General features: G+C 45.0%; 4 protein-coding genes across 4 annotated transcripts; 2 read left to right on the top strand and 2 right to left on the bottom strand.

Moving 5' to 3' along the window:
- The first annotated feature begins 914 nt into the window (after positions 1 to 914).
- LOC136530642 (uncharacterized) lies at positions 915 to 1,704 on the top strand. Its single transcript, XM_066523365.1, has 3 exons — positions 915 to 974; positions 1,055 to 1,435; positions 1,522 to 1,704. Exons 1-3 carry the CDS (start codon positions 915 to 917, stop codon positions 1,702 to 1,704), a joined length of 624 nt encoding a protein of 207 aa, XP_066379462.1.
- A 1,434-nt stretch (positions 1,705 to 3,138) lies between these two features.
- Positions 3,139 to 3,939, top strand: LOC136530641 (cytochrome P450 89A9-like). Its single transcript, XM_066523364.1, has one exon. It carries the CDS (start codon positions 3,139 to 3,141, stop codon positions 3,937 to 3,939), a length of 801 nt encoding a protein of 266 aa, XP_066379461.1.
- A 12,608-nt stretch (positions 3,940 to 16,547) lies between these two features.
- Positions 16,548 to 20,284, bottom strand: LOC136530639 (uncharacterized). The gene is made up of 7 exons (XM_066523362.1): positions 20,121 to 20,284; positions 19,822 to 20,035; positions 19,535 to 19,732; positions 19,275 to 19,448; positions 18,812 to 19,201; positions 18,512 to 18,721; positions 16,548 to 16,757 (listed from the first exon to the last, which is right to left on the bottom strand). Exons 3-7 carry the CDS (start codon positions 19,649 to 19,651, stop codon positions 16,683 to 16,685), a joined length of 966 nt encoding a protein of 321 aa, XP_066379459.1. The 5' UTR covers positions 19,652 to 19,732; positions 19,822 to 20,035; positions 20,121 to 20,284; the 3' UTR covers positions 16,548 to 16,682.
- A 301-nt stretch (positions 20,285 to 20,585) lies between these two features.
- On the bottom strand, positions 20,586 to 24,095 carry LOC136530640 (uncharacterized). Its single transcript, XM_066523363.1, has 4 exons — positions 21,760 to 24,095; positions 21,566 to 21,686; positions 21,175 to 21,485; positions 20,586 to 20,589 (listed from the first exon to the last, which is right to left on the bottom strand). Exons 1-4 carry the CDS (start codon positions 24,093 to 24,095, stop codon positions 20,586 to 20,588), a joined length of 2,772 nt encoding a protein of 923 aa, XP_066379460.1.
- Positions 24,096 to 25,480: the final 1,385 nt, after the last annotated feature.

Below are 25,480 nucleotides of genomic sequence, written 5' to 3'. Positions count from 1 at the left end.
ACGCCGTTCCGCACGCGTCTGAGGAGGGGGTTCCGCACACGTCCGAGGAGGGGGGAGGGGGTTCAAATTCCTCTTCAGCCTCGAAACCCTACTTGCGAGGTCCCAGCCAGCTCCTGAAGCGACCGATTGCACCCGAACGCCGCCCACTGATTGCACCCGAGGGGGATAAGTAAGTAACTTCATATGTTCTTCATTTGATATGTTGAAAAATCATAATAAGAGCTAATGTCAATGGGATCACTTGTGCAGGAACTAGATGCTTGTGGAGGAGGGGGTCCCAGCTCGCAATGTCAATGGGATCATGGGACTTCTGTGCAGGGAACACTTCCCTGGCCTGGTGTGGACGTCAGAGGATGAGGACCCAGAGGTACCCTTGTTTGACAACTACGCCCTCGTCGCCACCGATTCTCCGCACAGAAACTGGCGGATCGGGTGATTTCGGAGTTGTGGGTAAGCCTCAATTCATTGCATTCATTGGACATTCTTCAAATAAAATAATGGATACCTCGTGTCTTTATGCAAGACTTCTTCAGATGCCAGCCGGGCCAGGAGGCAAGGGCGTATCAGGTGGCTTACGCTTTCTGTAAAAGGCGTGTCTCGGACTTGTATTACGAGGCCCGCCTCCAGGCGCACGTTGACTACAACGCCACCTACCGTAAGAGAAGAATCAACAAAACACAGGCGAGGAGACAGACAGAGATTCTGACAAGGGAGCAGTACCTATAGGTAAATAGAAAACATCTCCTGTTGATTTATTTTAAGATTAACTATGCCTAATTTGATCTTCTGATGGCTTGTAGGCGATTCCAAGCTGGTGCGCCACCCACCCCGATTGCTGGGCTGCTATAGTGGACAAATGGCTGGAAGCGGACTGGCAGAAGGAGCACCAGGAGAAAAGCGACCAGCGAGCGCTGATGCCAGGTGCCCCTCACCATCAGGGTAGCGCCAGCCTCAGCAAGTATGCAAAGACATATGTAAGTCTACACCATTTGTCTAATCTAGCCGCGCTCAATTCTGCATGATTTCTAACCACATGTTGTTGTCTTTCTCGCAGTCGGCGGCGCACGGTGGCCAGCCAATTGGCCAACTCATGGCGTATGCTCTAGCCCACATGGGCCCAGCAAGGTCCAACATCGAGTACAACCCGGATGTGGGCCCAGAAGCATACACCAACTCCAGCGTCCACACCCGCCTCACTTCTTACACGGAGGCGGCAAGGTCAGTCCACGGGCCGGCCTACGATCCGAGGACCGAGGAGCGCCTTGATCATGAGATCGTGATGCGGGTGGGGGAAGGCAAGAAGCATGGGCGGTTCTGGCTTGGCGACGACGTCCTCAACATGGGCTCTACTCCTCCTCTAAACCGCCTCCGAGCAGCGAGCACGAGCTCTAGCGTGCCCATAAGCCAACGGCCGACAACGGTGGCGGCACTCCAGGTAAGTATTCCAATTTCATTCGTCGTTCTTTGACTTTTACGTTCCTTAGCTCTGCAATATTGAAACATTGGGATCAAATGTTGCAGGCTGAGCTACAGCAACTTCAGGCCCAGCAGGAGGCCCAGGACGCTGAGCGGGAGGCCGAGCGTCAGAGGCTACAAGCTATTGAGGCCCAGCAAGAAGGTTTGCTCAGGTTTGTGCAACAACTTGGGGAGCAACAAGGTTGGCAGATCCCACTACACCTGCTTGCACCACAGCCACCACCATAGTCTACTCCGGTGAGTATGTTTTACTTTCTGTGCTCATGCTTAGTGTCAAACCTAGAGATGGCCTTCGTGCCAGATTTGTTGATGTGTGGGCCTTCGTGCCGGGTTAGTTGATGTGTCGGCCTTCCTGCCGGAAATGTGGTTGTCGGCCTTCATGCCGACGTTTTTCTTGCAGGTTTTGGAAACGTCCCCATGCAGGGGAGGTGCTACCGAAATTTTCAACTTTTCTTTAAACTCCTTACATTTTTATCTTGTCACTCACGTGCAATATCTTCTTTTTTGTGCAGCGGACATCGGAGGCAGCGTCGAACTAGGTCGGAGGGTCGCCGGCATCGCAAGTCGCGGGCCATCCGCACCCGGACCATCGCCGGGATCGCACGCTGGGGCGTAGTCGCCATGAGCCGCTTGCGGAGTAGTTTCTATGTATCGAACTTGTGAACTTGTGGACTATGAACTTGTGGTTTGTAATAAATTGTGGATTTCAGACAAATTTGGTCGTTTGTAATATATAAATGTGGTTTGTAATTTATTGCTGTTGAATTGTGGTTTCTATTATATATATATGCATTGTTGTTTAAATGGAAAAGAAAAAACAAAAAAAAAAGAAATTTAGAGGTGGCTTTGCCGAGTGCGATGACCATTGCACTCGGCAAAGAAATTTTTTTAAAAAAAACATGTTTTCCGAGTGCAATGGTCATCGCACTCGACAAAGAAAATTAAAAAACATCCTTTGCCGAGTGCCAGTGCTGTGGCACTCGGCAAAGAGGTTTAAAAAAAGCAGATTTCTTTGCCGAGTGCCGGAGCTGTGGCACTCGGCAAAGATTTTTTTTAAAAAAAAATAGACGGCGTCGGCCGTCAGTCGACGGCGTCAAATCTTTACCGAGTGCCCGAAATTTGGCACTCGGCAAAGCAGCCTTTACGGGAAGGGGATTCGACGGAGGCTCTTTACCGAGTGTTGCACTCGACAAAAGCTTTGCCGAGTACAAAGCTGCATTTGCCGAGTGCAATAGGCACTCGGCAAAGAGCCCGCCTCTAGTAGTGTACCAAGCATATAATTAACTAGCATGCGCAAATGATATATAAAACAAACGTGAATTAAGTCACCTACTACAGATGACTACTCTACGTACGTGTTGCATGCATATCATTGAATATAGATAAGTATACTATAAACTAGTTTCTAGCACCAGCTACTACTTCCTGTTAGCCAAGCGCGGATGGATTAGGAGTTGCAATGATACAGAGTTGTTGGGGGAAACGTTTTCATTCATCCGGCCTAAAACACCGAGATTGAGGGTGGGTGCTAACACGTTCTCAAAAAGAAACTCTCAATATGCATTCTTCTAGAAAAAAAGAAAGTAATGCAATGCAAAGCACATCTAATCTAATCTAATAATAAATAGATGTATATATATGGGGAGAGCATAGTTGAGATGCATGATCAAGTGTAGAACCATAGAAGCAGTTGTTGAGCTTCTTACCTTCATCCTGGCCATTGTCTTTTCCATTTCTCTGTACCGGCGGCAGCGGAGCACCCCCACCGTCCGGCAGCCGACGACCATTAAAGTCGGCGACGCCGCCGTCGCTCGCCAAGCGCTCATTGATCAGGCCGACGCCTTCTCGAACCGCCCAGCCACGCCCTTCCCCGTGCCTCTGATCACAGGCCGCCGCCGCCGCCTCAGCCAGAGCCACGGGATCACCACCGTGCCCTACGGCCCCAACTGTTGCGCGCTCCGGTCCAACCTCACCGCCACGGTCCTCCAGCCTTGGCGCCAAGGCCTCCTGGCTCCACTCCTACAGGATGCCGTCGACGCCCTTGTCGCCGGCCTCTTGGCCCGTGGCGGCGGCGATGTGCTGGTCATCCGTGACAGCGTCTACACCGCGGTGTTCGCCATGCTCGCGCGGGTGTGCTTCGGCGACGGGGTCGACGCGGCCCACGTGCGTGCCATGGAGCGCATGATGCAGGAGTTTAGGGTTGCCATTGGAGAAGCCATGGTGTTCGCCCGCTCAGCCATGGCGAAGCTCAAGCACTGGAGGCCGCGCTGTTCGTCCCTCTCACCGAGGCGAGGCGCCGCCAAAGCCCAATGTCTGGGGCTGGGCGGCATGGCGGCGCCGCAGTCGTCCGACGACCTTACGTCGACTCGCTCGTCGACCTCCGTGTTCCCCATGAAAACGACGACGACGACGACGACGCCCGGGCCAAGCGTGTGCGTGCCCTCACAGAGGACGAGATGGTGAGCCTCATAGTGGAGTTCCTCGGCACCGTGGAGTCCATCGTGGCCGCTCTGGAGTGGCCCCTCGCCCATCTCGTCGCCCAGCAGGAGGTGCAGACAAAGCTACGCTACGCAACGAGGTAGTAGCTGGCGGCGGCGACGACGATGGCTCCGTCGTCTCCGATAATAAGCGCCCTGCTGGAGGGTCGACGACGACGTACCTGCACGCCGTCGTGCTTGAAGGACTCCGGCTCCACCCGCCATTCCCGTTGCTCTTGCGCGAGGTCCGTTCCGAGGGCGCGACGGTTGGGGTTGGCACAGCAGCCGTGCCTGCTGCTTGCGGCATGAAGGTGCATTTCGTGCTAGGGGACATCGGGAAGGACAAGAGGCTGTGGACGGATCCCAACGCGTTCCGACCGGAGCGGTTCCTTCCCGGCGGCGAATGTGAAGGCGTGGGCCTGGTTCCCGCTGGGCCTATATACACGCGCAGTATTCTACGTCAAACGGTTATATTGAACAGAATTCAGTACTGTTCAGTAGTCGCGTTTCCGTATCGTTTAGTATTTCATAGCCCTAGGTGCAGTACTAAGTGATATCGAACGTGGTTCAGTAGTACTCAGTATTTTTTTCTGATCAGTTTTGGCTTGTGGCTACACCTAGGGGGTAGAATAGCGCTGCCATAAGATGCCATTCGGCGTGGGGCAGAGGTCGTGCCCGGGCGCCTCGCTGGAGATGCAGTGCATCAAAGGCTTCCTCGCCGCGCTGGTGCGCCACTTCGAGTGGGCAGCGCCACGGCCGCCGCCGCCGGCCGTGAGGGAGAAGGCAGTGCCGATGGCGGTGGTGTTGACATGACGGAGCTCTTTGGGTTCAACACGGTGATGAAGTCGCCGCTCCGAGTGCACATCACACCTCGCCCTCGCGCGTAACAATACAAAACCACGCAAACATACCTGCTCCTGTTCCTGCTTGAAACAAGTGGCAGTTGAAGAATATGTATGCATGCATCACGCAGCACATGATTGCATTTCCCTTTTGCTGTCACGGTTGTATGCATGGTACGGTGTATGCTGTGTTCAATAATATTTCCACTAAGCCTGCAACACTCCCGCTTTACCACCAAATCCGCCACCATACCCCCTCCTCCTTTTTATCTTGAAGTATACGTGTGTCGTACTATTCGGAGGGGTGTAACATTTAGCATGTGTGTTGACAAGTTTTGGTGTTTAATTTATCCAAACTCAAGTGCTAACTTGAGAGAAACATTTGTCATAACACTTGCACATGATGATCTTGGAGCTTGTTCTTAGAGTGCAATTTAGAGTGCAAGATCATCGAAATCGAAATCGAGGATTGGAGTGAGAAGTTATGACTTTTTTAGCTGATGAGTTGTGTCAGAAATTTCAGGTCTACGTAGCATTTTTGGTCTAGGTTGAAAATTCTTTCCAATCCGGGGGTCTCTGGTTGGAATTTCGGGCGGCTCATGCTTTTCAAATAAAAAAAATACAATCGTGCTTTTAAGGTTAATTACTATATTATTTTGTATAATCATTTTAGAATAATTCTTTATTTGGCTCTCAAGATTATTTCGCTTGCCCTTAAAAGGTTTTTTTTCTTACCTATTTGATCTCAATTTCATTTCTGATATGGCCCTATCAAGAGGTCCGTCCAGTTTGCCGTGGCTAAAGGTGTATTTGATAGGGATCCAGACTCCTAAAAATGTTTCATGCCTAGATTCTCTATAGAATGTTTCTATCTGCTGAATCAGAATCTGTTTTTGGCTAGCACGATGGATTCTAGGAACTAAAACTAATTAGGAAAAACCATATTTTAGGTGTTTCTCTGGACTAGTAAAAAACAATAATTGGTTCCAAGGGATTCTCTCTGAAACATTTCTCTCTGTGGCATTTGACAATAATTCTAGTGATTCTGTTGAGATTCTGAAACGTCTGATGCTGCCAAACGCACCTTAAATTGTTAGGTATTAGTGAACTTGTTATGTATTAGTGAACATGCCAAAATACTACCTCTAGAAATATTAGAGAAAGCTTAATCCGACCGAAGGGCTTCAACCTCTCGCTCCGGGTTCCTCCCTGCCTATTCTCTCCATGCTCAAACCCTAGAATCTGTTGTTGTTTTAACAGCGACTCGATAGAGAGAATCAGCGTAAGTGGCAGTCTCGGTGCCAAGATCCATGGCCGGCTTCCTTTCCTAAGGTGAGGGCAGCGACAAGCAAGAGGTGTGGGGTAAAGGTGTGACCAGTAATGTTCACTCCCTCTGGTCATCTATTCTAGTCCTTCAGGAATTGATTACGTGGGAACCAATTACTTAAAATTTGAAGGAAATTTTTAATTAATTCACTAAATTCTGATAAGGTATGGCTCCCCACCAATACTTAACCTAGATGTGCAGTTATAGTTCCAGCTGTAGCAGAACACCGTGGACGACTAAAACACTACGTAAAAAACGATTTTTAGCAACGGGATGAATTTTTTATAGGGGCGGCTGGTGATGGAGCCGCCCTTACAGTTGCGTGTTCAGGAGCCCAGACACCAGCCGCCCCTACAAATGGAACAGCAGGGGCGGCTAGTGATACGAGCCACCCCTACAAATAGGTCTGATTTGTAGGGGCGGCTCACTTACCAGCCGCCCTTGGCGTTTCTATTTGTAGGGGCGGCTGGTGATTGAGCCGCCCCTATAAATGCCCCCGTATAAAATACCTACGATTTTTAGAGGCGGCTCAATCACCAGCTGCCCCTACAAATGATCACATATAGCACAACTGCAACACATTCTTCCTCCTCGGGTCACTCACTTTAACCCGTGAAAGAAAGGTGTGGGGAGGCCTTGGGCACCTCCCAAAAATTGCTCTACTAAGGGGGAAAGGTTTTGGTCTCAAATCCTTTGGTGGAGAGGTTGTAGAAAGTAAGAAAATGCTATTCCACACTTTTTTTGAAGTTTTAATGGTTAGGTTAGTGAGTAATTAAAGTTTTGTTTTTCTCTCATTCTATGGTGCTTGAGCTACTTATGATGGAAATTAGACCCAAGTTTTAAATGTACTAGGGTAAATTAGGGAGAGGAACAAGATCATACCCTTATTTGGTCCATGTTTCTTGATTTTAGTGAACAATTAGTTAGTTTTATGCATGTTTCATGTGCATGTAGATCTAGATCTAGGGTTTGGTTTTTTTATTAATTTTGTTTTTGTAAATTTATGTTTGATAAAATTGGACTAGGGTTTGTATGAAAGATATTGGGTAAAGTATAATTGTTGCTAATTGTTGTCTTTAAAATAGTTTATTGTAATCAATAAATATGTATTTTAATTATTTATGGATAAATGGGCCATTAATTAATTTTCCTCTACCATGATGTGTTTGTATGCTTCATGTAATTATATTAGATTTATATTCATATATATCTGAAGTATATACAATTATTCTCGAGTAATTATTAATTTGATTCATTTTTATATATATCTGAATAAGTAGTCATTTAATGATTGTTTTGTTGTTGTTGAAAAAGATGGAGTACAGGAACTCTTGGATGTATGGTTTGTTAAGGTTCAAGGCAGGTTTCCGTGAAGAGGTGGATAAATTTATTGAAGCCGCAAAGAAGCATGCAACGACATTGAAAGAGAATAAGGATACAATTATTTACCCCTGTAAAGATTGCAAAAACCGTATGACATGGACAGATATGACTATCACCAGATCACATTTGATTATGCGAGGATTTGTTGAGGACTACACAGTGTGGATTCATCATAGTGAAACGGTTATTGTTAACGACGAGGATGAGGAGGAATACGACGACGAAACCATAGAATCCCTGTCCCAATATTCAGCAGAGCTTGATGCACAAATGGATTTCGAGTTTGGCAATGAACAAGGTGGTGATGTTGATGGTTGGGATGGTAACGACGAAGGTGGTGCCAATAATGATGGTGCAGCACGTGTCGGGGATGAAGATGATTTGGAGGACATGATTCGAGCCCTTGAACCAGAGATTTTACTAAATAGCCCGAAAGGTCTAGAAAATTTGGAAAGGGTGACAAAAGCATCGAAGGAGACTGTGTATGGTGTTGAAAAGGGTTGTCCAACACATTGGACATTGCTACGTTTTGTGCTTGAGCTACTCATCCTGAAGGCTAAGTACGGCTGGTCAGACTGTAGTTTCAATAATCTATTGCATCTCCTATCATGGGTGCTGCCATAACCAAACTCAGTTCCCGCCAACACATACCAAGCGAAGAAGGTCATAAGTCCATTGACAATGGGGGTTGAAAAAATCCATGCATGCCTCAACCACTGTATACTTTTTCGTGGTGAAACGTTCAAGTCACTAGATAAATGTCCCTGGTGTGGGGCCAGCCGGTACAAGAACAATGACCTTTACGGTAGGGACGAAGCCTCCACGGGGAAAAAGAGGAATAAGAAGGGTACAAAAAAGGTGGTACAAGAATCTCAGCCCCCAGAGGACACTCCATTAGGCAACGATGCAAAGCAGAGAAGAATTCCTGCCTTGGTAATGTGGTACCTGCCAGTGACCGACCGCTTGAGACATATCTTCCTAAACCCTAAAGAAGCCGCACTCATGACATGGTGGGATGATGAGCGCAAGGTGGATGATGATAAGATTGCACACCCGGCTGATTGTAGTCAGTGGCAAAGGTTTGATGAGAAGCACAAAGAATTCAGCGATGACCCAAGGAATGTACGGTTTGGCTTGAGCACCGATGGAATGAATCCCTTCAATGAGAGGATGAGCGACCACAGCACATGGCCAGTGATCTTGACCATGTACAACATCCCAACATGGTTGTGTCAGAAGAGAAAGTACCTTCTCCTCACTATTCTTATTTCTGGCCCTAAACAACCAGGCATTGATATAGACGTGTTCCTCGAGCCTTTGATGCAAGAAATGGAGAGGCTATGGAGGCATGGGGAGCAGATGTACGATAGCATTCCAAAAGGAGGACTTCATATGTAGAGCAATAATATTTGTTACTACCAATGATTACCCCGCGCTGTTTGCTTTGTCTGGACAGATCAAAGGAAAGACGGGATGCTTGGTTTGCTTGGATGGTACTACATGGGTGTACCTGGATGCATCCAAGAAGATAGTTTACCTAAGGAACCGACGCTTCTTAAAGACAAGTCACAAGTACCGTAGCAAATTGTTCTTTAGATTTTATGACAACGCCCCGGAGATTGAACCCCCTCCGGAGAGACGTCATAATGGAGAACACGTGTACAGAATGGATGAAAAACATACGCGTCGTCTATGGAAAGAAGAATCCAGATGGGATGAACAGAGATAGAAGCACACCTCATGTCGAAGGCGTACCTTTCAAGAAATAATCGATCTTCTTTCAGTATCTGCCTTATTGGCCAGACTTGGAGGTCCCCCATGCCATTGATGCTATGCACGTGCAGAAGAATGTCTTTGAGAGTCTCATTGCTACCTTGATGGACACAGGCAAGTCAAAGGATGGTCTGAAAGGACAGAAAGACATGGTGCAGCTAAACGTGATGCCACAGCTTCACCCGGTACCTGAGGCTAATGGAAAATACACTCTACCCACGGCGTGCTTCAACCTAACACCAGACGAGAAGAGAGCTATATGCACTTTCCTGAGGGGGATCAAAGTCCCGACTAGGTTTTCAGCAAATGTGAAGAAGCTAGTGTCGATGAAGGACTTGTCAATAACACACTGCAAGGCTCACGATTGCCATGTGATGCTGACAGTATTTCTACCTATTGCAATCAGGGCTATAAAGCCAGAGTTCTTGAAAATGGCCATCACCCGCATGTGCTACTTCTTTTTGAAGATCTCACAGAAGACGATTGGCAAGCAAGAGCTGAGTGACCTACATGAATTTGTGGTGGAGACATAAAACCAACTAGAGATGTGTTTACCGTCCTGCTTTTTTTGATATAATGCCACATCTCATGATTCACATGGTTCATCAGATACAAGGCGCTGGGCCCTTGCTACTTGCATGAAATGTGGTCCTATGAGCGGTTCATGTCGGTTCTAAGTCGATACGTGCATAATCGAGCATACCTAGAGGGCTCCATGATAGAGGGTTACAGTACTGAAGAAGTCATCGAGTGCTGTCAAGAGTACCTAAAAGTACAGAAAGAGATTGGTAAACCCGATTCTCGTCACAAGGGTAGGCTGGCTGGGAAGGGCACTAGTGGTAGAAAAGTGTTCATCGACCATGATTACAAAGAGGTGAGTCGGGCGCATTACAGTGTCTTGCAGAGTACACAACTGATGCAACCGTACATTGATGAACACTTGGCTATCATTATGGCGGAGAGAAATGGCCGTTCGGATGATTGGGTCATGAAACAACACAAGCAACGACTAACTACATGGTTGAAGGACCAAAACATACCGCCTGGAGAAACCATAGACTCTATTACCATCAGTAGGTTGGCGGAGGGGCCATCGAGACAAGTGACATCTTGGAATGCTTATGACATCAATGGGTATACGTACTATACCCACGCAAAGGATAGTAAATATGTGAACCAAAACAGCGGCGTTTCGAATAGAGGCCTCTCGATGGATTGGGGCGAAAGATCCAATACTTTGGCATCATTGAAGAGATATGGGAACTTGACTATGGAAGGGATATAACGGTGGCCCTGTTTCGATGCCGCTGGATCAAACAACACCAACTGAACGAGATCGGATTGAGAGTCCTGGACCTCGAGAATCTAGGCTACCAAGATGACCCTTGGGTGCTCGCTTCACGTGTCGCACAAGTTTTCTATATGTCTGACCCACAAAGTAACCTCCCCCGAAGAAGAAGACAAAGCACTGTGGTTGCCTCCGGGAAACAGCACATTATTGGAGTTGATGGCGTGGACGATGTTGAAGCTTACAATAACTACGATGAGATGCCGCTATTCACTAGACTTTCCTAAGAAGATCAGTGTTGTGGAAAAGAACCTCCTCAAAGACATATTGCCATGGGAACGAAAATGTGTCAAGGGGAAAGTCGTTACATCGGGCTAGCTAGTTGTTGAACGTGGAGTGTTTGTGTAAGTGTGTGTTTGTAAGACTTATTTATGCATGTGTGTGAGACTATATATTTATGTACGTGTGTAAGACTACATATTTTTGTATGTGTGTGAGACTACATTTATGTATGTGTGTGAGACTACCCTTTGCAACATCCAGATGACTCTATTTGAACATCCACTCTATTACTACTAAACATTTATGAAATCACTTAACACTTTATGAAATGAAGAAATGACCAAAATAAATGTAGGAGATCTTGACGAGTTATACAACTTTTATATTCATCACCTTTACAGCTGAAATCATTTAGTGTTTGAAAGTCAGCTTTGAAGCTGTTATTTTCTGAAATTTAAAATTTGAATTGTTCAAAATTAGTGACAAAGATAGATGACTAGACTAAAATGATAGAGCATGATTTTAGAAAATTTTAGAAAAAAAATCATCACATTTGGAGTTAGTATGAGGGAGAAAAACTAGTTACAAGTTTCAGCCACAGATTAAAAAGAGAAATCACACTTGATCATCATTGATCATCATGAACAGTTGTGATTTTTCTTTTTAATCTCTGGGTAAAATTTGTAACTAGTCTTTCTCCCTCATACTAACTCCAAATGTGATGATTTTTTTCCTAAAATTTTCTAAAATCTTGCCCTATCAAGTTAGTGTGTTGATTTGGTCATTCTTTTCATTTGACAAAGTTTGAGCACTTCAAATTTTTAAATTAAAAAAATGACAAGTTCGAACGAGATTTTCAACCATTAAATGATTTCAGCTGAAAAAGTGATGAATACCAAAGTTGTATAACTCATCAAGATCTATAACTTTTATTTTGATCATTTCTTCATCTGACAAAGTGATAGTAAACATTGTTCACAAATCAACATGTTTCCTCGTATAGTTCATGAAACTATGAGTCATATGTGAATTTATGAACAATGTTTACTAATACTTTGTCACATGAAGAAGTGATCAAAATAAAAGTTGTAGATAGTGATGAGTTCAACAACTTTTATGTTCACGACTTTTATTGTTGAAATCATTTAAGGTTTCAAAATCTTGTTTGAAGTTGGCATTTATTGAAATTCAAAATTTCAACTATTCAAATTTGGTCAAATGAAAATATGATCAAAATAAAAGTTGTAGATATTGATGAGTTCTACAACTTTGGTATTCATGAGTTTTTCATCTGAAATCATTTACTCTTTCAAAATATTGTTTCAAGTTGAAATTGTTTGAATTTCAAAATTTGAATCGTTCAAACAAAGTCACATGACAAGATGACCAAAATAAAAGTTGTACATATTGATGAGTTATACAACTTTTATGTTTACAACATTTTCATTTTATTTCATTTAATGTCATAAAATTGTAGTCGAAGTTTTAAAATTCAAATTTTTAATTTTTGTTTTTTTGTTTTCTATATTGTTTTGACTACAATTGTTTATATATATATATTTATTCATATATAGAATAATACAAAATATTATATTTGTGCATATACACAATTATTTTTATATTACTTTGTGTTTTATGATATAAAAAATACAGAATTAATAATTTAAAAAAATAGAAAATATTTGTAGGGGCGATTGGATCAGAAACCGCCTCTTCAAATGCATTTGTAGGGGCGGCTGGATTAGGAACCGCCCTTAGAAATCGTCCCGAGTATAAATTCAAGGGCGCACGGGTGTTAGCCTGTTGGGCGCTCTCTTCTTCCTCCGACGCCGTCAGGCTGCCCCACCGACACCGCCTCCCGGACCTGTCCCAACGCCCGCGCCCCCTCCTCGCACCCGCGCGCCCCCTCCCCGCACCCGCGCGCTTGCTCCCCGCCCTAGGGTTTCCGATCGGCCGGCGGCGCTAGGGTTTCTGACCGGCCAGCGGCGCGAAGACGAGGGCCACGTCCCCACGCTCGGCCACGGTCGCGGCGCGACTCCGCCGCCTTGGTACGGCCGCGGTACTAGAGGAGAGCGACGCGAAGATGTGGGCCGTGGCCCTTGCGCTGGACTGGCGGCGGTCGCTCCTCGCCTTGCCGATGCTCCTGGCGTCCCGTCCCCTCCCCTCCCCGCGCATGTATCCGGCTGCTAGTTGATACATGCAGGCAACGAAGGGCATGCCACACTGCGAGGTACGTCTCCTGCTACCCACCTTTGTCCATTCATAGCACATATGCACAACAAGTGTTCGATGCTTTGCCTCTATGAGATGATTGTTGAGTTTGAACCTGAAATATATGTGCAGATAGATGACTGCTATTTTGTTAGTCACCTACCAATAGTCTATTGCCGTGACTGAATTTGGAAATTTGGATGACTGCACATACTGCTGCATTACATTGAGATTATTTAAAATTTGGAAATTTGGAATGGGACAAACTATTGGTTTGTAGGCTTTGATATATGCTACCATTGTTTTGTTTGTGGGATGGCAGACTGAATTTTCTTTGGACAAAGGCATATGAAACTACATACGTAAAACATTCTGCAATTTGGTTGCTCAGGAACATATTTACAGCAGCATGTTAGGGCTACAGTCTATGGAAATGCAGATTATTTAGCTATTGTTGCGTTATTGTGCCATATGACATGGAAAATACATGTGTAGGTAACTAGGTTCTTTGTTCTGTTTTTGCCCTTGAGATGGGATTGGATCATCCTTTGTCAATTCAAAATAAAAAAAACAAAAGAGACCGCCTTGATTTATACAAAGCCTGAGCTCTCCAAATATTTAGTAAAGATTTGATTATTGAGATATCTAATGGCTTTGCAGTTCATTTGAATTCAACGTCCTTTCTTAGCCGAAGGCCAATGACAAATAAGCATTCTCAAACAAATATGCTTTGTTTATGATAGGTGAGAACTTGCACACAGACAACCTTTTCTGACTGAATGTTTCTCGGAGTTATTTCTATTTTGCTTTTCATAAACCAAATTTCTGATGAAAGGAAATATTCATATACTCACACTGCTTTTTCTAGATCTATATTATTGATTACTTTATGACAAATTTTGTGAACTTCATTCCATTATGTCTTATGCTTAGACACTTTTGGCTTTTTAAAAGCTCAAGAGCACAAGCGCCTAAACCAGTAGGGAACCATCCCTTCTTAGATCTGCATATACTGCAATTACAGATGCCACGGCAAACTAGACATATCCAGTTAGGATTCTTCTTAACTTCTAACATATTCTCACCATACCTGCATCATCAACAAAGTGTCAATCCAGAAACAAACTAACTGTCAAGTACAGCCTTGCATGGAGAAAAGAAAACAGAGCTCAATTCACATTCAGATGCATGTAGTGTTTTAACATTTTTCAACTAAGCATAGGGAACACGTGGAATGCTTTTTAATTAGCACAGACCTACAACTGAAAATTTCTCACAAAATTAAGTCAGTTAAGTACTTTCTATATATATTGCAACCCAAATCCTAGAGAGGTGTGCAAAAAAAGAAGAAAAAAACATACAGCTTCAGCATCAGTAAATTTGTTTTAATTTGTGAACCGTAAATTGGAAAGTTCTGTTATATTTTTGTAATCACAAATAAGTCCATCTAGGTTTGTCCTAAAACTGAAATTTTAACTTTGACTAACAATGTCTATGAAAATATAGCTTCTCAAATGAAAGACTTGTGATATGTAGTTTTTATTGTAAGTCTAATTAATGTCAGTCTTGTGTGGGCAATCTATATAAAACATTGTCCATGTAAATATGGTTTGACTTAGGATAAACCAGATAAATCGTAAATTGGAAAATACAGCTAAACTTCTAGAGATAAAATTATCCTTTTGTTTTAAGGTGTATATGCTACTAGAGAAGAGGGAATTCGTTGCAAATCATAAATTGCGTCTTAACACATGTCCTTAAGAAAATGACAGATATAACACATCTCATGAATGTAAAATTGATAATTCTATGCTTAATTTTGTCTAGCATAGCAAGTCAACATTTAACCATAATAATGAGAAATTACTATTACTATAAAGAAATGCTCACCTCATGTGCAAACAATCTCCACAAAACTACCCTTGGACAATCTGGCATTTACAGCAGCTTGTATGATGACCAAGAGTTTTCTGTCCGTAACATGGAAGCATTATGCCATTATACCAAAGGTGAAGAAAATTAATACAGTAAATATGCTATAAGATTATACACAACAAACATCCTCCAGATCATTAACCATAAAGACCTCTGAACAAGGAAACTAACATGCCATTTATACAATATAGCAAAAACGAACTTGAGCAAATATTAAAATTCGCCTCTAAACTTCAGTTTGCAAATTGATGTTTATCTAACATACCCAAAGCTAGTGTGCATTATCTAACGTGCCATAATTATTTAGGAGATGTCCATATATAAGCTAGTGTGCATTATCTATCTTTGTTCATAGATAATTAAGTAGTTTTGATTCTATTTTTATCTGGTTATTTGAATGCATACAAGTACCTAGTGTTAGTGTTTGTGGCTATGCTCGGATGCGTTTCTTCCCCAGTGGTTGCAGCTGCTGCTGTTTGATATTTGTGTGCAACGGCAACTTGCTGTCCTACTACTGCTCTACTACTCCATAGTGTCTACTCTCTACTACTATTCTCTCTTACTATGTGGCTGGTGGCTACTAATCTTCTCTGTACTTGCTGTCTGCTCCTAGTACTTGGTGGTTGCTGGCCAGCTGCTCCTACTACTACTTGCTACTCCTACTACTCATCTCTCTACTTACTACTATTGCTACTTATTATCTTCTGTCTTCTATCAACTCACTACGGGATACAGTAGATTTGCCGAGTGTCAAGGGCACTCGGCAAACGCCCAAAAACACTCGGCAAATACTTTGCCGAGTGTTACACTCGGCATACAGCACACGGCATTGATTTGTCGGCAAACAGTAGTTTGCCGAGTGTTTTTCATCGGGCACTCGGCAAACAGTTTGCCGAGTGTCAGTAAACACTCGGCAAAAATAAACTCTCGGCAAAAAAAAATTGACGGGATGGAACGGCGATGTCGATTTTGCCGAGTGCACGACGGAAAACACTCGGCAAATTTTCTCAACTTTGCCGAGTGTCAGAACTAAAACACTCGGCAAAGTTTCTCAAGTTTGCCGAGTGTCAGAACTAAAACACTCGGCAAAGTTTCCAAAGTTTGCCGAGTGTCAGAACTAAAACACTCGGCAAAGTTTCCAAAATTTGCCGAGTGTTAGAACTAAAACACTCGGCAAAGTTTCCAAAGTTTGCCGAGTGTTAGAACTAAAACACTCGGCAAACTTTCCCAAGTTTCCCGAGTGTCAGAACTAAAACACTCGGCAAACAAGCTCCAGCGGTCAGATTTTATGGTTACTTTGCCGAGTGTTAGAACTAAAACACTCGGCAAAGTTTCCCAAGTTTGCCGAGTGTCAGAACTAAAACACTCGGCAAACAAGCTCCAGCGGTCAGATTTTATGGTCACTTTGCCGAGTGTCCACTGGAATACACTCGGCAAAGAAGGTTACCAGAATGGAAAATGGTCTCTTTTTTAATAATGTCACATATCTGTCAATCCACAAAAAAAACCATGACAATTCACAATAAAACATCATGACAGGCATAATTATTTGTCACAGGTATCATAATTCACAATAAACCATCATCATAATTCACAATAAACCATCATCACATGTCACAATAAACCATCATCTCAATTTACAATAAACCATCATCACAAGTCACAACTAAGACACAATACAAATGCAATCACTGCGTAGGCCCTTGGAACCTCTGCGACAAATCCGGGTCTTGAAACTGATTATTTGATGCCGCCGATTGATTCTGCACAAAAGAGAAGTATTCGAAACAGTGTTAGCTTCCTTTTTAACAGTGTTAGACTTCATATTGCAAAGTGAATTTCAGTATCGAAATGTGTGCATCTAAAGCACTCGGCATTGTCACTGTTTCCTGTAGTGAGAGGAGGTTTCTCTTTTCTTTAAACCGTGTCAAGAGTTGAAGGGATGAAAAGTGCATGCATCCAGTCAATGAGGCACGTTACCTTATCCTGCTACAAAGATTTCTTTAACCAATTCTGCAGGTTCGTTGCTGCAGAGCTACACGGCCTGCCTCTCTGAATAATATTTAGAAGCGTGCATGAATGCATATACAGACACGCGTCATTCATAGGGCCGTAGTTAGGTAGTACGTACTTACGTGGAGAAATATTACATCAAGATTCATGCTGTAGAGAGAGGAAGAGAGATCAATGGTCAGTGCGGTCACACGCCCAGGCCTTTCAGGTTGAAGCAGGTCGAGGAGTCGAGGTCCTCTCCCTCCCTCCGTTCTTCGTTTCAGACTTTCAGTTGAGGCCGAGGCGCTGGTCCAGAAACATCACCGCGAGCAGCTCGTCCCCCATCTCGCATGCGTGGCATTACCGCCTGAGGCCCTGACGCCCTTCGCACACAAGCGAGTGCGAGGCGAAACCCTAGCCGGCAGCCGTGGCGGCGCAGCCAAATCGCCGACAAGGCAGACGACAAGCGGGCGGCAGCGCCGCAAAATCGAGAAAGGAGGTGGCGGCGTCACGGCCAGCTCTCCTGGCTCCTGCACGCGCGCGGCCAAATCGAGGAGATGGGGGCGCCCGACGGCGCAGCCACGGGGCAAATCGAATAAGGAGGTGGCCGCCTGGGCGGTGGCGCGGCTAGTATCTACTGTGCTGGATGCGCGTAAGTGGGGGCGGCCAGTGGACATGCGACCAACTCGGCAAGTCCTGTAGGCTGTAGCCTGCACAGTCCTACAGAGAAGCAGGTGCTCCTTCCTTGTTTGTTTTCCTTCAGCTCTCTTTTAATTTGTCTTCAGATGACTGAATTTCTGACGTGAATGCTCTCTGCCTGAACTTCTTGTGAAGTTATTGTTTGGCCAATGCCTTTGCTCACCTATATATAGTAGATCTCTATCATTCTGCTAGTTGCTAGGATGTACAACGATAAATTAGCTCAAATTTGAGTAGCTCATCCATACTAATGCTTTATGATCTTGTTTCGTGTGGGAGACATGCTGTGAGATCTAAGCTAGTGGAATATACAACTTCGACATTTTCTTTGTTTTGCTTGTCAAAACTAGATGCATATCCTATTTCAGTTCTTATTGTACCAATGACATCGTTGATGTTCATACTTGGCTTGTGCAGGAGAATTGTAAGATGCAGTGCAAGTGATGAAATTAACTGAGTATTGTAAGATGCAGTGCAAGTGATGAAATTAACTGAGTGTTACAAAATAAGGTATTCCTGTTAACTGAACTAGTCCATCAATCCATTTCACTGGAGCCACGGGACCACGATCCTGAGCACACCTTACACCATTTCACTAAATTTATCACAACCAGATAGAGATTATACTATACTTAAATGGGTATTGTGTTAGGAAATAAACAGACAGAAGAAGTAAAGATAATATTTTAAGCAATGCTAGAGCACAGGATTGATGAGCTTAAAATATACAGACACTAAGTATTTTTTTGTTTAAAGTTTTATCAACAGAAAAATTTTGGAAATAAAAGCCTAAAATATTTAAGTTTCAAGGTGTCAAGTGACTCACTGGAGTAGTTGTGGGTGGCTGAGGTGAAGGGAATAGCATCGGTGGCGGTGGCAAAGGTTGACCCATACTCGATGCAAAATTCTGCATGTATTGGAACATTTGGTCCATCCTCAACCGACTTTCTTCGTCCATCCTCTGCCGCTCGGCCTCTAACCGCTCCACCCTCGCCTCCATCTCCTCCCGTTGCTTCTTTTCTGCTTCCACCTGGGCCTAAAATATTTCATCGCAATGTTACAATGCAAAGCAATGCAAAGCTAAAGTACGTAAGAACCAACGAATGATGAATGGAAGAGAAAGAACCTGGAGAGCCTCTATCTGGAACTGTGCAGTGGTCGGCCGTGGGCGTATCGCTGGGCTCGAGTCCGTGCTCCTTGCTCTGATCTGGGAGAGAGTGGGAGTAGAGGCCGTGTCAATTACGCTGTCGCCAATCCAATACCGACCATGCTTCTTGCCTCCTCCCACCCTCATCACGATTTCTCCATCAATATCCTGGGAGCTCGGATCGAACTGTGGCCCGTGAACCTCCCTTGCCATCGTTGTATACTGGGTGACGCGGCTGTGGATGCTTGGATGGCTGTACGCCTCAGGCGGGTCCTCCGGGTTGAAGTCGATGTCGGCCGTCGCCTTGCCCTTTTTGGACAGAACCCATGCCTTGAGCTGGGAGCAAGACTGGCCATCATGTGACGACGACTACGGCAAAAATGCAAAATGATTAGAAATTATGCAGAATTGAGCGTTAGAATACAGAAATGGAGTTGCATACCCATTTTTCCCTATATTCATCAAGGCTCAGGCTGCCTTGATGGTGTGATGCACCTGGCATCTGCAAACGCCGCTCCCGGCAAGCAAGGTGGTGCTCCAACCACCCGGGCTGCAACCACTCATCCACCATCTTTTCCCAGCACCGGATATGCGCTCGGCACCACCACGGAGGCACCTACATCATCAAGCATGTGACTTATGAAAAAAGAAATTAAGCGTAATTAATCTCAAATAAAGTAAGTATCAACGTTCTTTGCTTACACTCATGAATTGGTCCTTGGTCAGGTTCATTGTCCTTGCCTCTTCTTTTTTAACCTTCATGGTTCTGTATTGAGCGTAGAACTCGATGATGGCCTGGACGCGCGCCTCGTAGTGCATGTCCTTCACGAGCTTCTTGGCGGCTTGTTCAGAGACGGACTTCGCCTTGGCCTCGAATCCCTCCTGGCATCTGTAGAAGTCCTGCATATAGAGGCGATGTATAAAGTTATTATTTCAAGAATGTCCAGTGAAGGTGATGTATTGAGCAATGTAGTACGAGGAATACTTACCCATAGCTCGCCCTTCACCCGCTCCGCTATGTTGGTGAATCTCCTGCGATCACGATCAGAGACGTCGGGGGCGGCGACGTAGTGGTCCCACGTGTAGGCCGGCTCCCGCTGTCCGGCGTACACCACCAAGCCAGGGAAGTGTTCCCTGCACAAAAGGCCAAGGATGCCGTTGACCTTGCGGTTGTGATCACCCCCACTGAGCTTAATCCAACTCCTGCACAAGTGATTAATATAAATTATTAGTTTCTTTTATAATTTTCAACATATCAAAATTATTGCGAATATTTAAAGTTACTTACCTGGTCCCTGTCGGTTTAATCAGCGGGCGTTTATGCTCAGGTATCGGACGCCTCGGGAGGGACGAGGGACCTCGCAACCAGATCTTGGACTGGGCATCCCCTGCCTCCTCCCCCTCTCTCTCCCCCTCCTGCTCCTGCTCCTGCTCCTGCTCCTCCTCCTCCTCCTCCTCCTCACCAGAGGCGTGTGCGGAAGGTACCTCCTCCTCCTCAGACGTCGGGGGGTTAGGTTCAGGCGACGGGGTCCTCGCCCTACCCTTCCGTCGACCCCTCTGCCTCTGCCTCTGCCTCTGTCTCTGCTCCTGCTCCTGGTCCTGCTCCTCCTCCTCCTCACCCCTGCCTCGAGGCCTACCTCGACGCCTCCCAGAAACTGACCCTGGCCCAGAACCTGAACCTGAACCCCTCCCTACAGCGGCGATTCTCTCGCAAATCGCCGCGAGCTTCCTCGTAGCGCCCACCATTGCTCAATTACCTGCAAATAAAAAGAGTAAACCAATCAGCACAGATAAACAAAACATACTTAGAAAGATATGATAAATAATAAATAAATTAGTATGACTCATACATGTATTAGAAATAATCGTCATGATCGGGATTAGCTGGATCATAAGTCTCATCATCACTATCACGCATGTCGATATAATCATGCCCGTGCTCCGAAGGAGGAATGTCGTGATCACTGTCATTGCCTAATTGTAATCGCTGAAGTAGTTCTAAGTCCTTCTCATTCTGAACCTCGTCTCCAGCGTCCTCATCAGCAACCCCTTCATTGTCTACTTCCATTCCGATCGCCTCGGTTAAATCTATCACAAAACTCCCTTCGAGCCCATCTTCTTGGAAGAACTCTCCGTCATATGTGTTGGGGTCTATATTGTAATCTTCATTGTTTGGTATAGGTAGTTTACCGTGTGGCGATACCTTGTACACAACATCCCAACCCTTAAGACGGTTGTCGGTTTGGCACGGGTATGACAAATAATAAACTTGTGTGGCCTGTTGAGCCACAATATAGACGTCGTCTCCTGGTAAGACGGATGATTGTCGAATTTCAACTAGCCCAAGATTAGGGGTGCGTCTCACGACATCTGGATCAAACCAATGACATTTGAATATGACTGGATTAAGAGGTTTGCAACCATGAAAAGTTAGTTCGTATATTTCTTCAATTATTCCGTAGTACTCGACCCCATCAAAGCCTGGCGTAAAAACTCCGGTATTTGTGGTTCTTCGATTGGGCCGACTCTGCTCGTGCCTTGTTGTGTGAAAGCGATATCCATTGACGTCATAACCGGTAAACGACTTGACCTTATAGGAACAACCATTGGCAACCTGTCTCAACTCGACATTCATAGACGCTTCGGTTTGGCCCTACAAGTTCAAGCAGGGTGGTGCGTTTTATTATTTGCATGTACAAGCAACTTGTAATATCAAACTAAGTTGGATTGTACCTTCTGCTTGAACCAAGAAATGAAATCGGGTTTTCCATTTCCCGCACCCTCTTTGAGAAGGGTATCACTTTCGTGCGGGGTAGGTTTCCTTGATTTACGCCAGAATTGACGATGAAATTCCCTGTACCAATAAGAAACATGAGAGTTGGACATAGAAAAGCGACTACTTGAGAACAAGTTTGTTGAGAACATACATCATGTATGGCTCCACCTCGGATAGGTTGGTCAACACATACAGCATGATAATGCGCCATTCTTCATGTTTCAAGGTCTTATGGGTCGCACCACTTGCACTTCCGAGTTGCCCTCGAAAAATGCTAAGGCTCGATTCATCTCCGTCGGCATTGTAACGAGATGGTGGATTATGCACACTAGGAAGGTTGTCGGCATAGTATTTTGTTGTGAAGTTTGACACCTCCTCCAGAATGTATGCCTCTGCAATGGATGCTTCAATTTTGCATTTATTTTTACATCTCTCAATCGAATAGCACCAACGGCCCTGCACAGGCCCCCCCATTCTTGCTTCATACGGGAGGTGTAGAATCATATGCTGCATCGGATTGAAGAAGCCGGGTGGAAAGATCTTCTCCAACTTACAGAGCAACACAGGCGCCATTTTTTCCATTTCTGCAACCACGGTACGAGATAACTCCTTGGCACAAAGCTGGCGAAAGAAATTGCTCAACTCCGCTAGCACCTGCCAGACATGATCAGGGACATAGCCTCGAACCATCACCGGAAGTAGACGCTCAAGCCATATGTGGTAATCATGACTCTTGAGCCCGTTGACTCGCATAGTAGCTAAGTTCACTCCCCTCTTCAGATTCGCTGCATACCCATCAGGGAACATTAACGTTTGGAACCATTCTAGTACCTCCCTCCTTTGGGCCCTCGTCAGGACGAAATCGGCCTTAGGCTTTCTCCACGACTTGCCGGCTCTAGGAGGCGCCATGTCCAACTTTGGTCTGTCGCATAACCTCGCTTGATCCATTCTAGCCTTAACGTTATCCTTTGTCTTATCAGGAATGTCCATGATTGTACCAAAAATTGCCTCAGCGATATTCTTTTCAGTGTGCATTACATCAATGTTATGTGGAAGAAGAAGATCATCAAAATAGGGGAGGTTCCACAAGCACGACTTCCGAGTCCAAGCATGTTGCTCACCATATCCCACAAAACCACCTTCTTGTTTATTGACCTCGAGAGCATCTAACTGAGCACGAACCACGGCTCCTGTCATCATCTGCGGTGCAGGGTCTGTAACTACGACATCTTTCGTAAAGTTCTTGATGTCTAGTCTGAATGGATGGTCAGGAGGGAGGAATTGTCGATGTTTGTCGAACGAAGAATACTTTCCACCCTTCGTCAACCAAATGAACATCAGAGAAGCCTTGCATACTGGGCATGGGAACCTCCCGTGAACACACCAGCAGCAGAAAATCCCATATGCCGGCAAGTCATGCAGGGAGTACTGGTACCAAACATGCATTTTGAAGTTTGTCTTTGTAGCTCGGTCGTATGTCCATACCCCTTCCTCCCAAGCACGGATCAAATCATCAATCAGAGGCTCCATGTACACACTCATATTATTCCCCGGGTGTTCTGGAATTATCAACGATAAGAATATGTTCTGTCGTTGAAAGATGACGCCAGGGGGGAGATTGAGGGGGATAACGAACAATGGCCAACAGGTGTACGGGGCAGCCGCCATTCCATAAGGATTAAACCCATCTGTTGCCAGCGCAACACGTACATTACGAGCCTCTAAAGCTTTCTCAGGATAAATCTCATCAAACCTTGTCCAGGCTTCACCATCGGATGGGTGTACCATCTTCTCAGGATTGTATCGACGTCCGTTTTTGTGCCATGTCATCTGTTTCGCAAATTCCACAGTCATGTAAAGCCGTTGGATCCTCGGTATGAAAGGAAGGTACCGTAGGATCTTCACGGGGATTGCGAGCTGCCTCTTCTGACCATCACCAGAGTCTACCTCTAGGAACCTAGACGATTCGCACTTCACACAGTACTTTTCTTCCGCATACTCTTTCCTAAATAAGATGCATCCCTTCGGACAAGCATGTATCTGCTCGTATGGCATCTTAAGTGCACGAAGGAGTTTCTGTGCCTCATACATGCTCTTTGGCAAGATGTGACCATCCGGGAGCAGGCTACCAAAAACTGCCAGCATAATATCAAAGGCGTCTCGACTCAAGGTAAACTGAGACTTCACAGCCATTAGGCGTGCAATGGCATCCAGTTGAGAAACCTTGGTATGCCCGTGAAGGGGTTGCTGTGCCGCAGACAACATGTCATAATACGCCTTTGCGGTAGCCTCTGGCTCCTCCTCCCTACTTGCTTCATCGAAGTGTGCTTCATGGTAGTCATTTAACATGTCTCCCACTCCGGCATCATCATCATATTCCTCGATGCGTTGTCTCAAGACCTCGTCTCTCCCACGATCAGCTTCACCATGGTAGGTCCACCTGGTGTAGTCTGACGTAAATCCATTCTTCACAAGATGTTTGCCCATGTCTAGCTTGGTTTGCCGACGCATGTTTCCACATTTGCTACATGGACACCAAGTCGATCTAGCTCCTTTGACAATTGCAAACGCCCGTTCCAAGAAAGCATCCGTCTTGTCGATCCATTCATTGGTCAACGAATTCTGACTAGAGCGGCCCGTGTACATCCACTCACGGTCATCCATCCTCTAGCATATCAGCGAGTAATATATAAAATCACGTTGCATCTACACGTTCCTATAATGTCTATTAGGTAAAGATAGGTCCTAATCCCACCCGAGGATATGTAGTGGGTTTAGTTTCCATGCTCTACTCCGATCTAAGATAGAATTTCGGCATCACCTCCCCGCTGTTCTCCAAATACACGTCCCGGAAGGGAGATTGTGTATTCGGAGAACAACAGGGAGGTGCTGCCGAAACTCTATCTCGGATCGGAGTAGACCATGGAAACTAAACCCGCTACACATCCTCGGGCTGTCCAAAAAACGTGGACAATTCGAAACAGATACGGTTATATATATGCAAAAATTTGCATATTTCCAACCGTATCTCTTTCGAACGGGAGACGCCTAACTAGGTTACGTGATATATGAACATCAAATGAAAAGAGAGGTGTATGATGCCTCACCTTGCTATCCGGCAAAGTGACGAGTCAAGGACGGTCCTTGTGAGTCTCTCCTGCAACAAAATGAACATATAGTAGTGTCAAGTCAAAATTTTGGCAGCACCTCCCCTGCACGGGGAGGTTTCCAAAACCTGCATCAAATATAACGGCACGATGGCCGACAACCACATCCACACCAACCAGAACGGCACGATGGCCGACAACCACATATAGCTCACAAGAAAGCAAATAATTCATGGTTTATCCTTTTCTAATTTCTAAAAAAAAGTCATATCACCTCTATAGACATCCTACTACCTAATGTCAATATTTTATAAGTTTCTCAGAACTTTAAACAGACAAAGGTGTAAGACAAGGGGACCCCCTATCACCCATCCTTTTCAATCTAGTAGCTGATTGTTTAACTAGAATGGTCATCAAAGCACAGCAAAATGGAGTGTTCACTGATAGAACACATTATTCCTCATGGTGTGGCCATCTTGCAATATGCAGATGACACAATCATATGTCTTAAGCATGAAATGGAAGGAGCTGTTAATATGAAATTTCTACTGTACATGTATGAAATGATGGCTGGATATGTAAAAGCAAGAAAAAAGGTGGCTTGGGATTAAGAACTTGAGGAAAATGAATATCAGTCTTTTATGCAAATGGTGGTGAAAACTAGAAAGAGAAGAGGGTTTATGGCAAACAATTATCAAACATAAGTATTTGAGGAAGGACAGTATCTTTAGTGTTTCTCACAAGTTGACTGATTCTCCTATTTGG

This window comes from Miscanthus floridulus, unplaced genomic scaffold (assembly GCF_019320115.1).
Source record: "Miscanthus floridulus cultivar M001 unplaced genomic scaffold, ASM1932011v1 fs_169_1_2, whole genome shotgun sequence".
NCBI lineage: Eukaryota > Viridiplantae > Streptophyta > Magnoliopsida > Poales > Poaceae > Miscanthus > Miscanthus floridulus.
The sequence above is the reverse complement of the archived record's forward strand: the minus strand, read 5'-3'. Positions and strand labels throughout refer to the sequence as shown.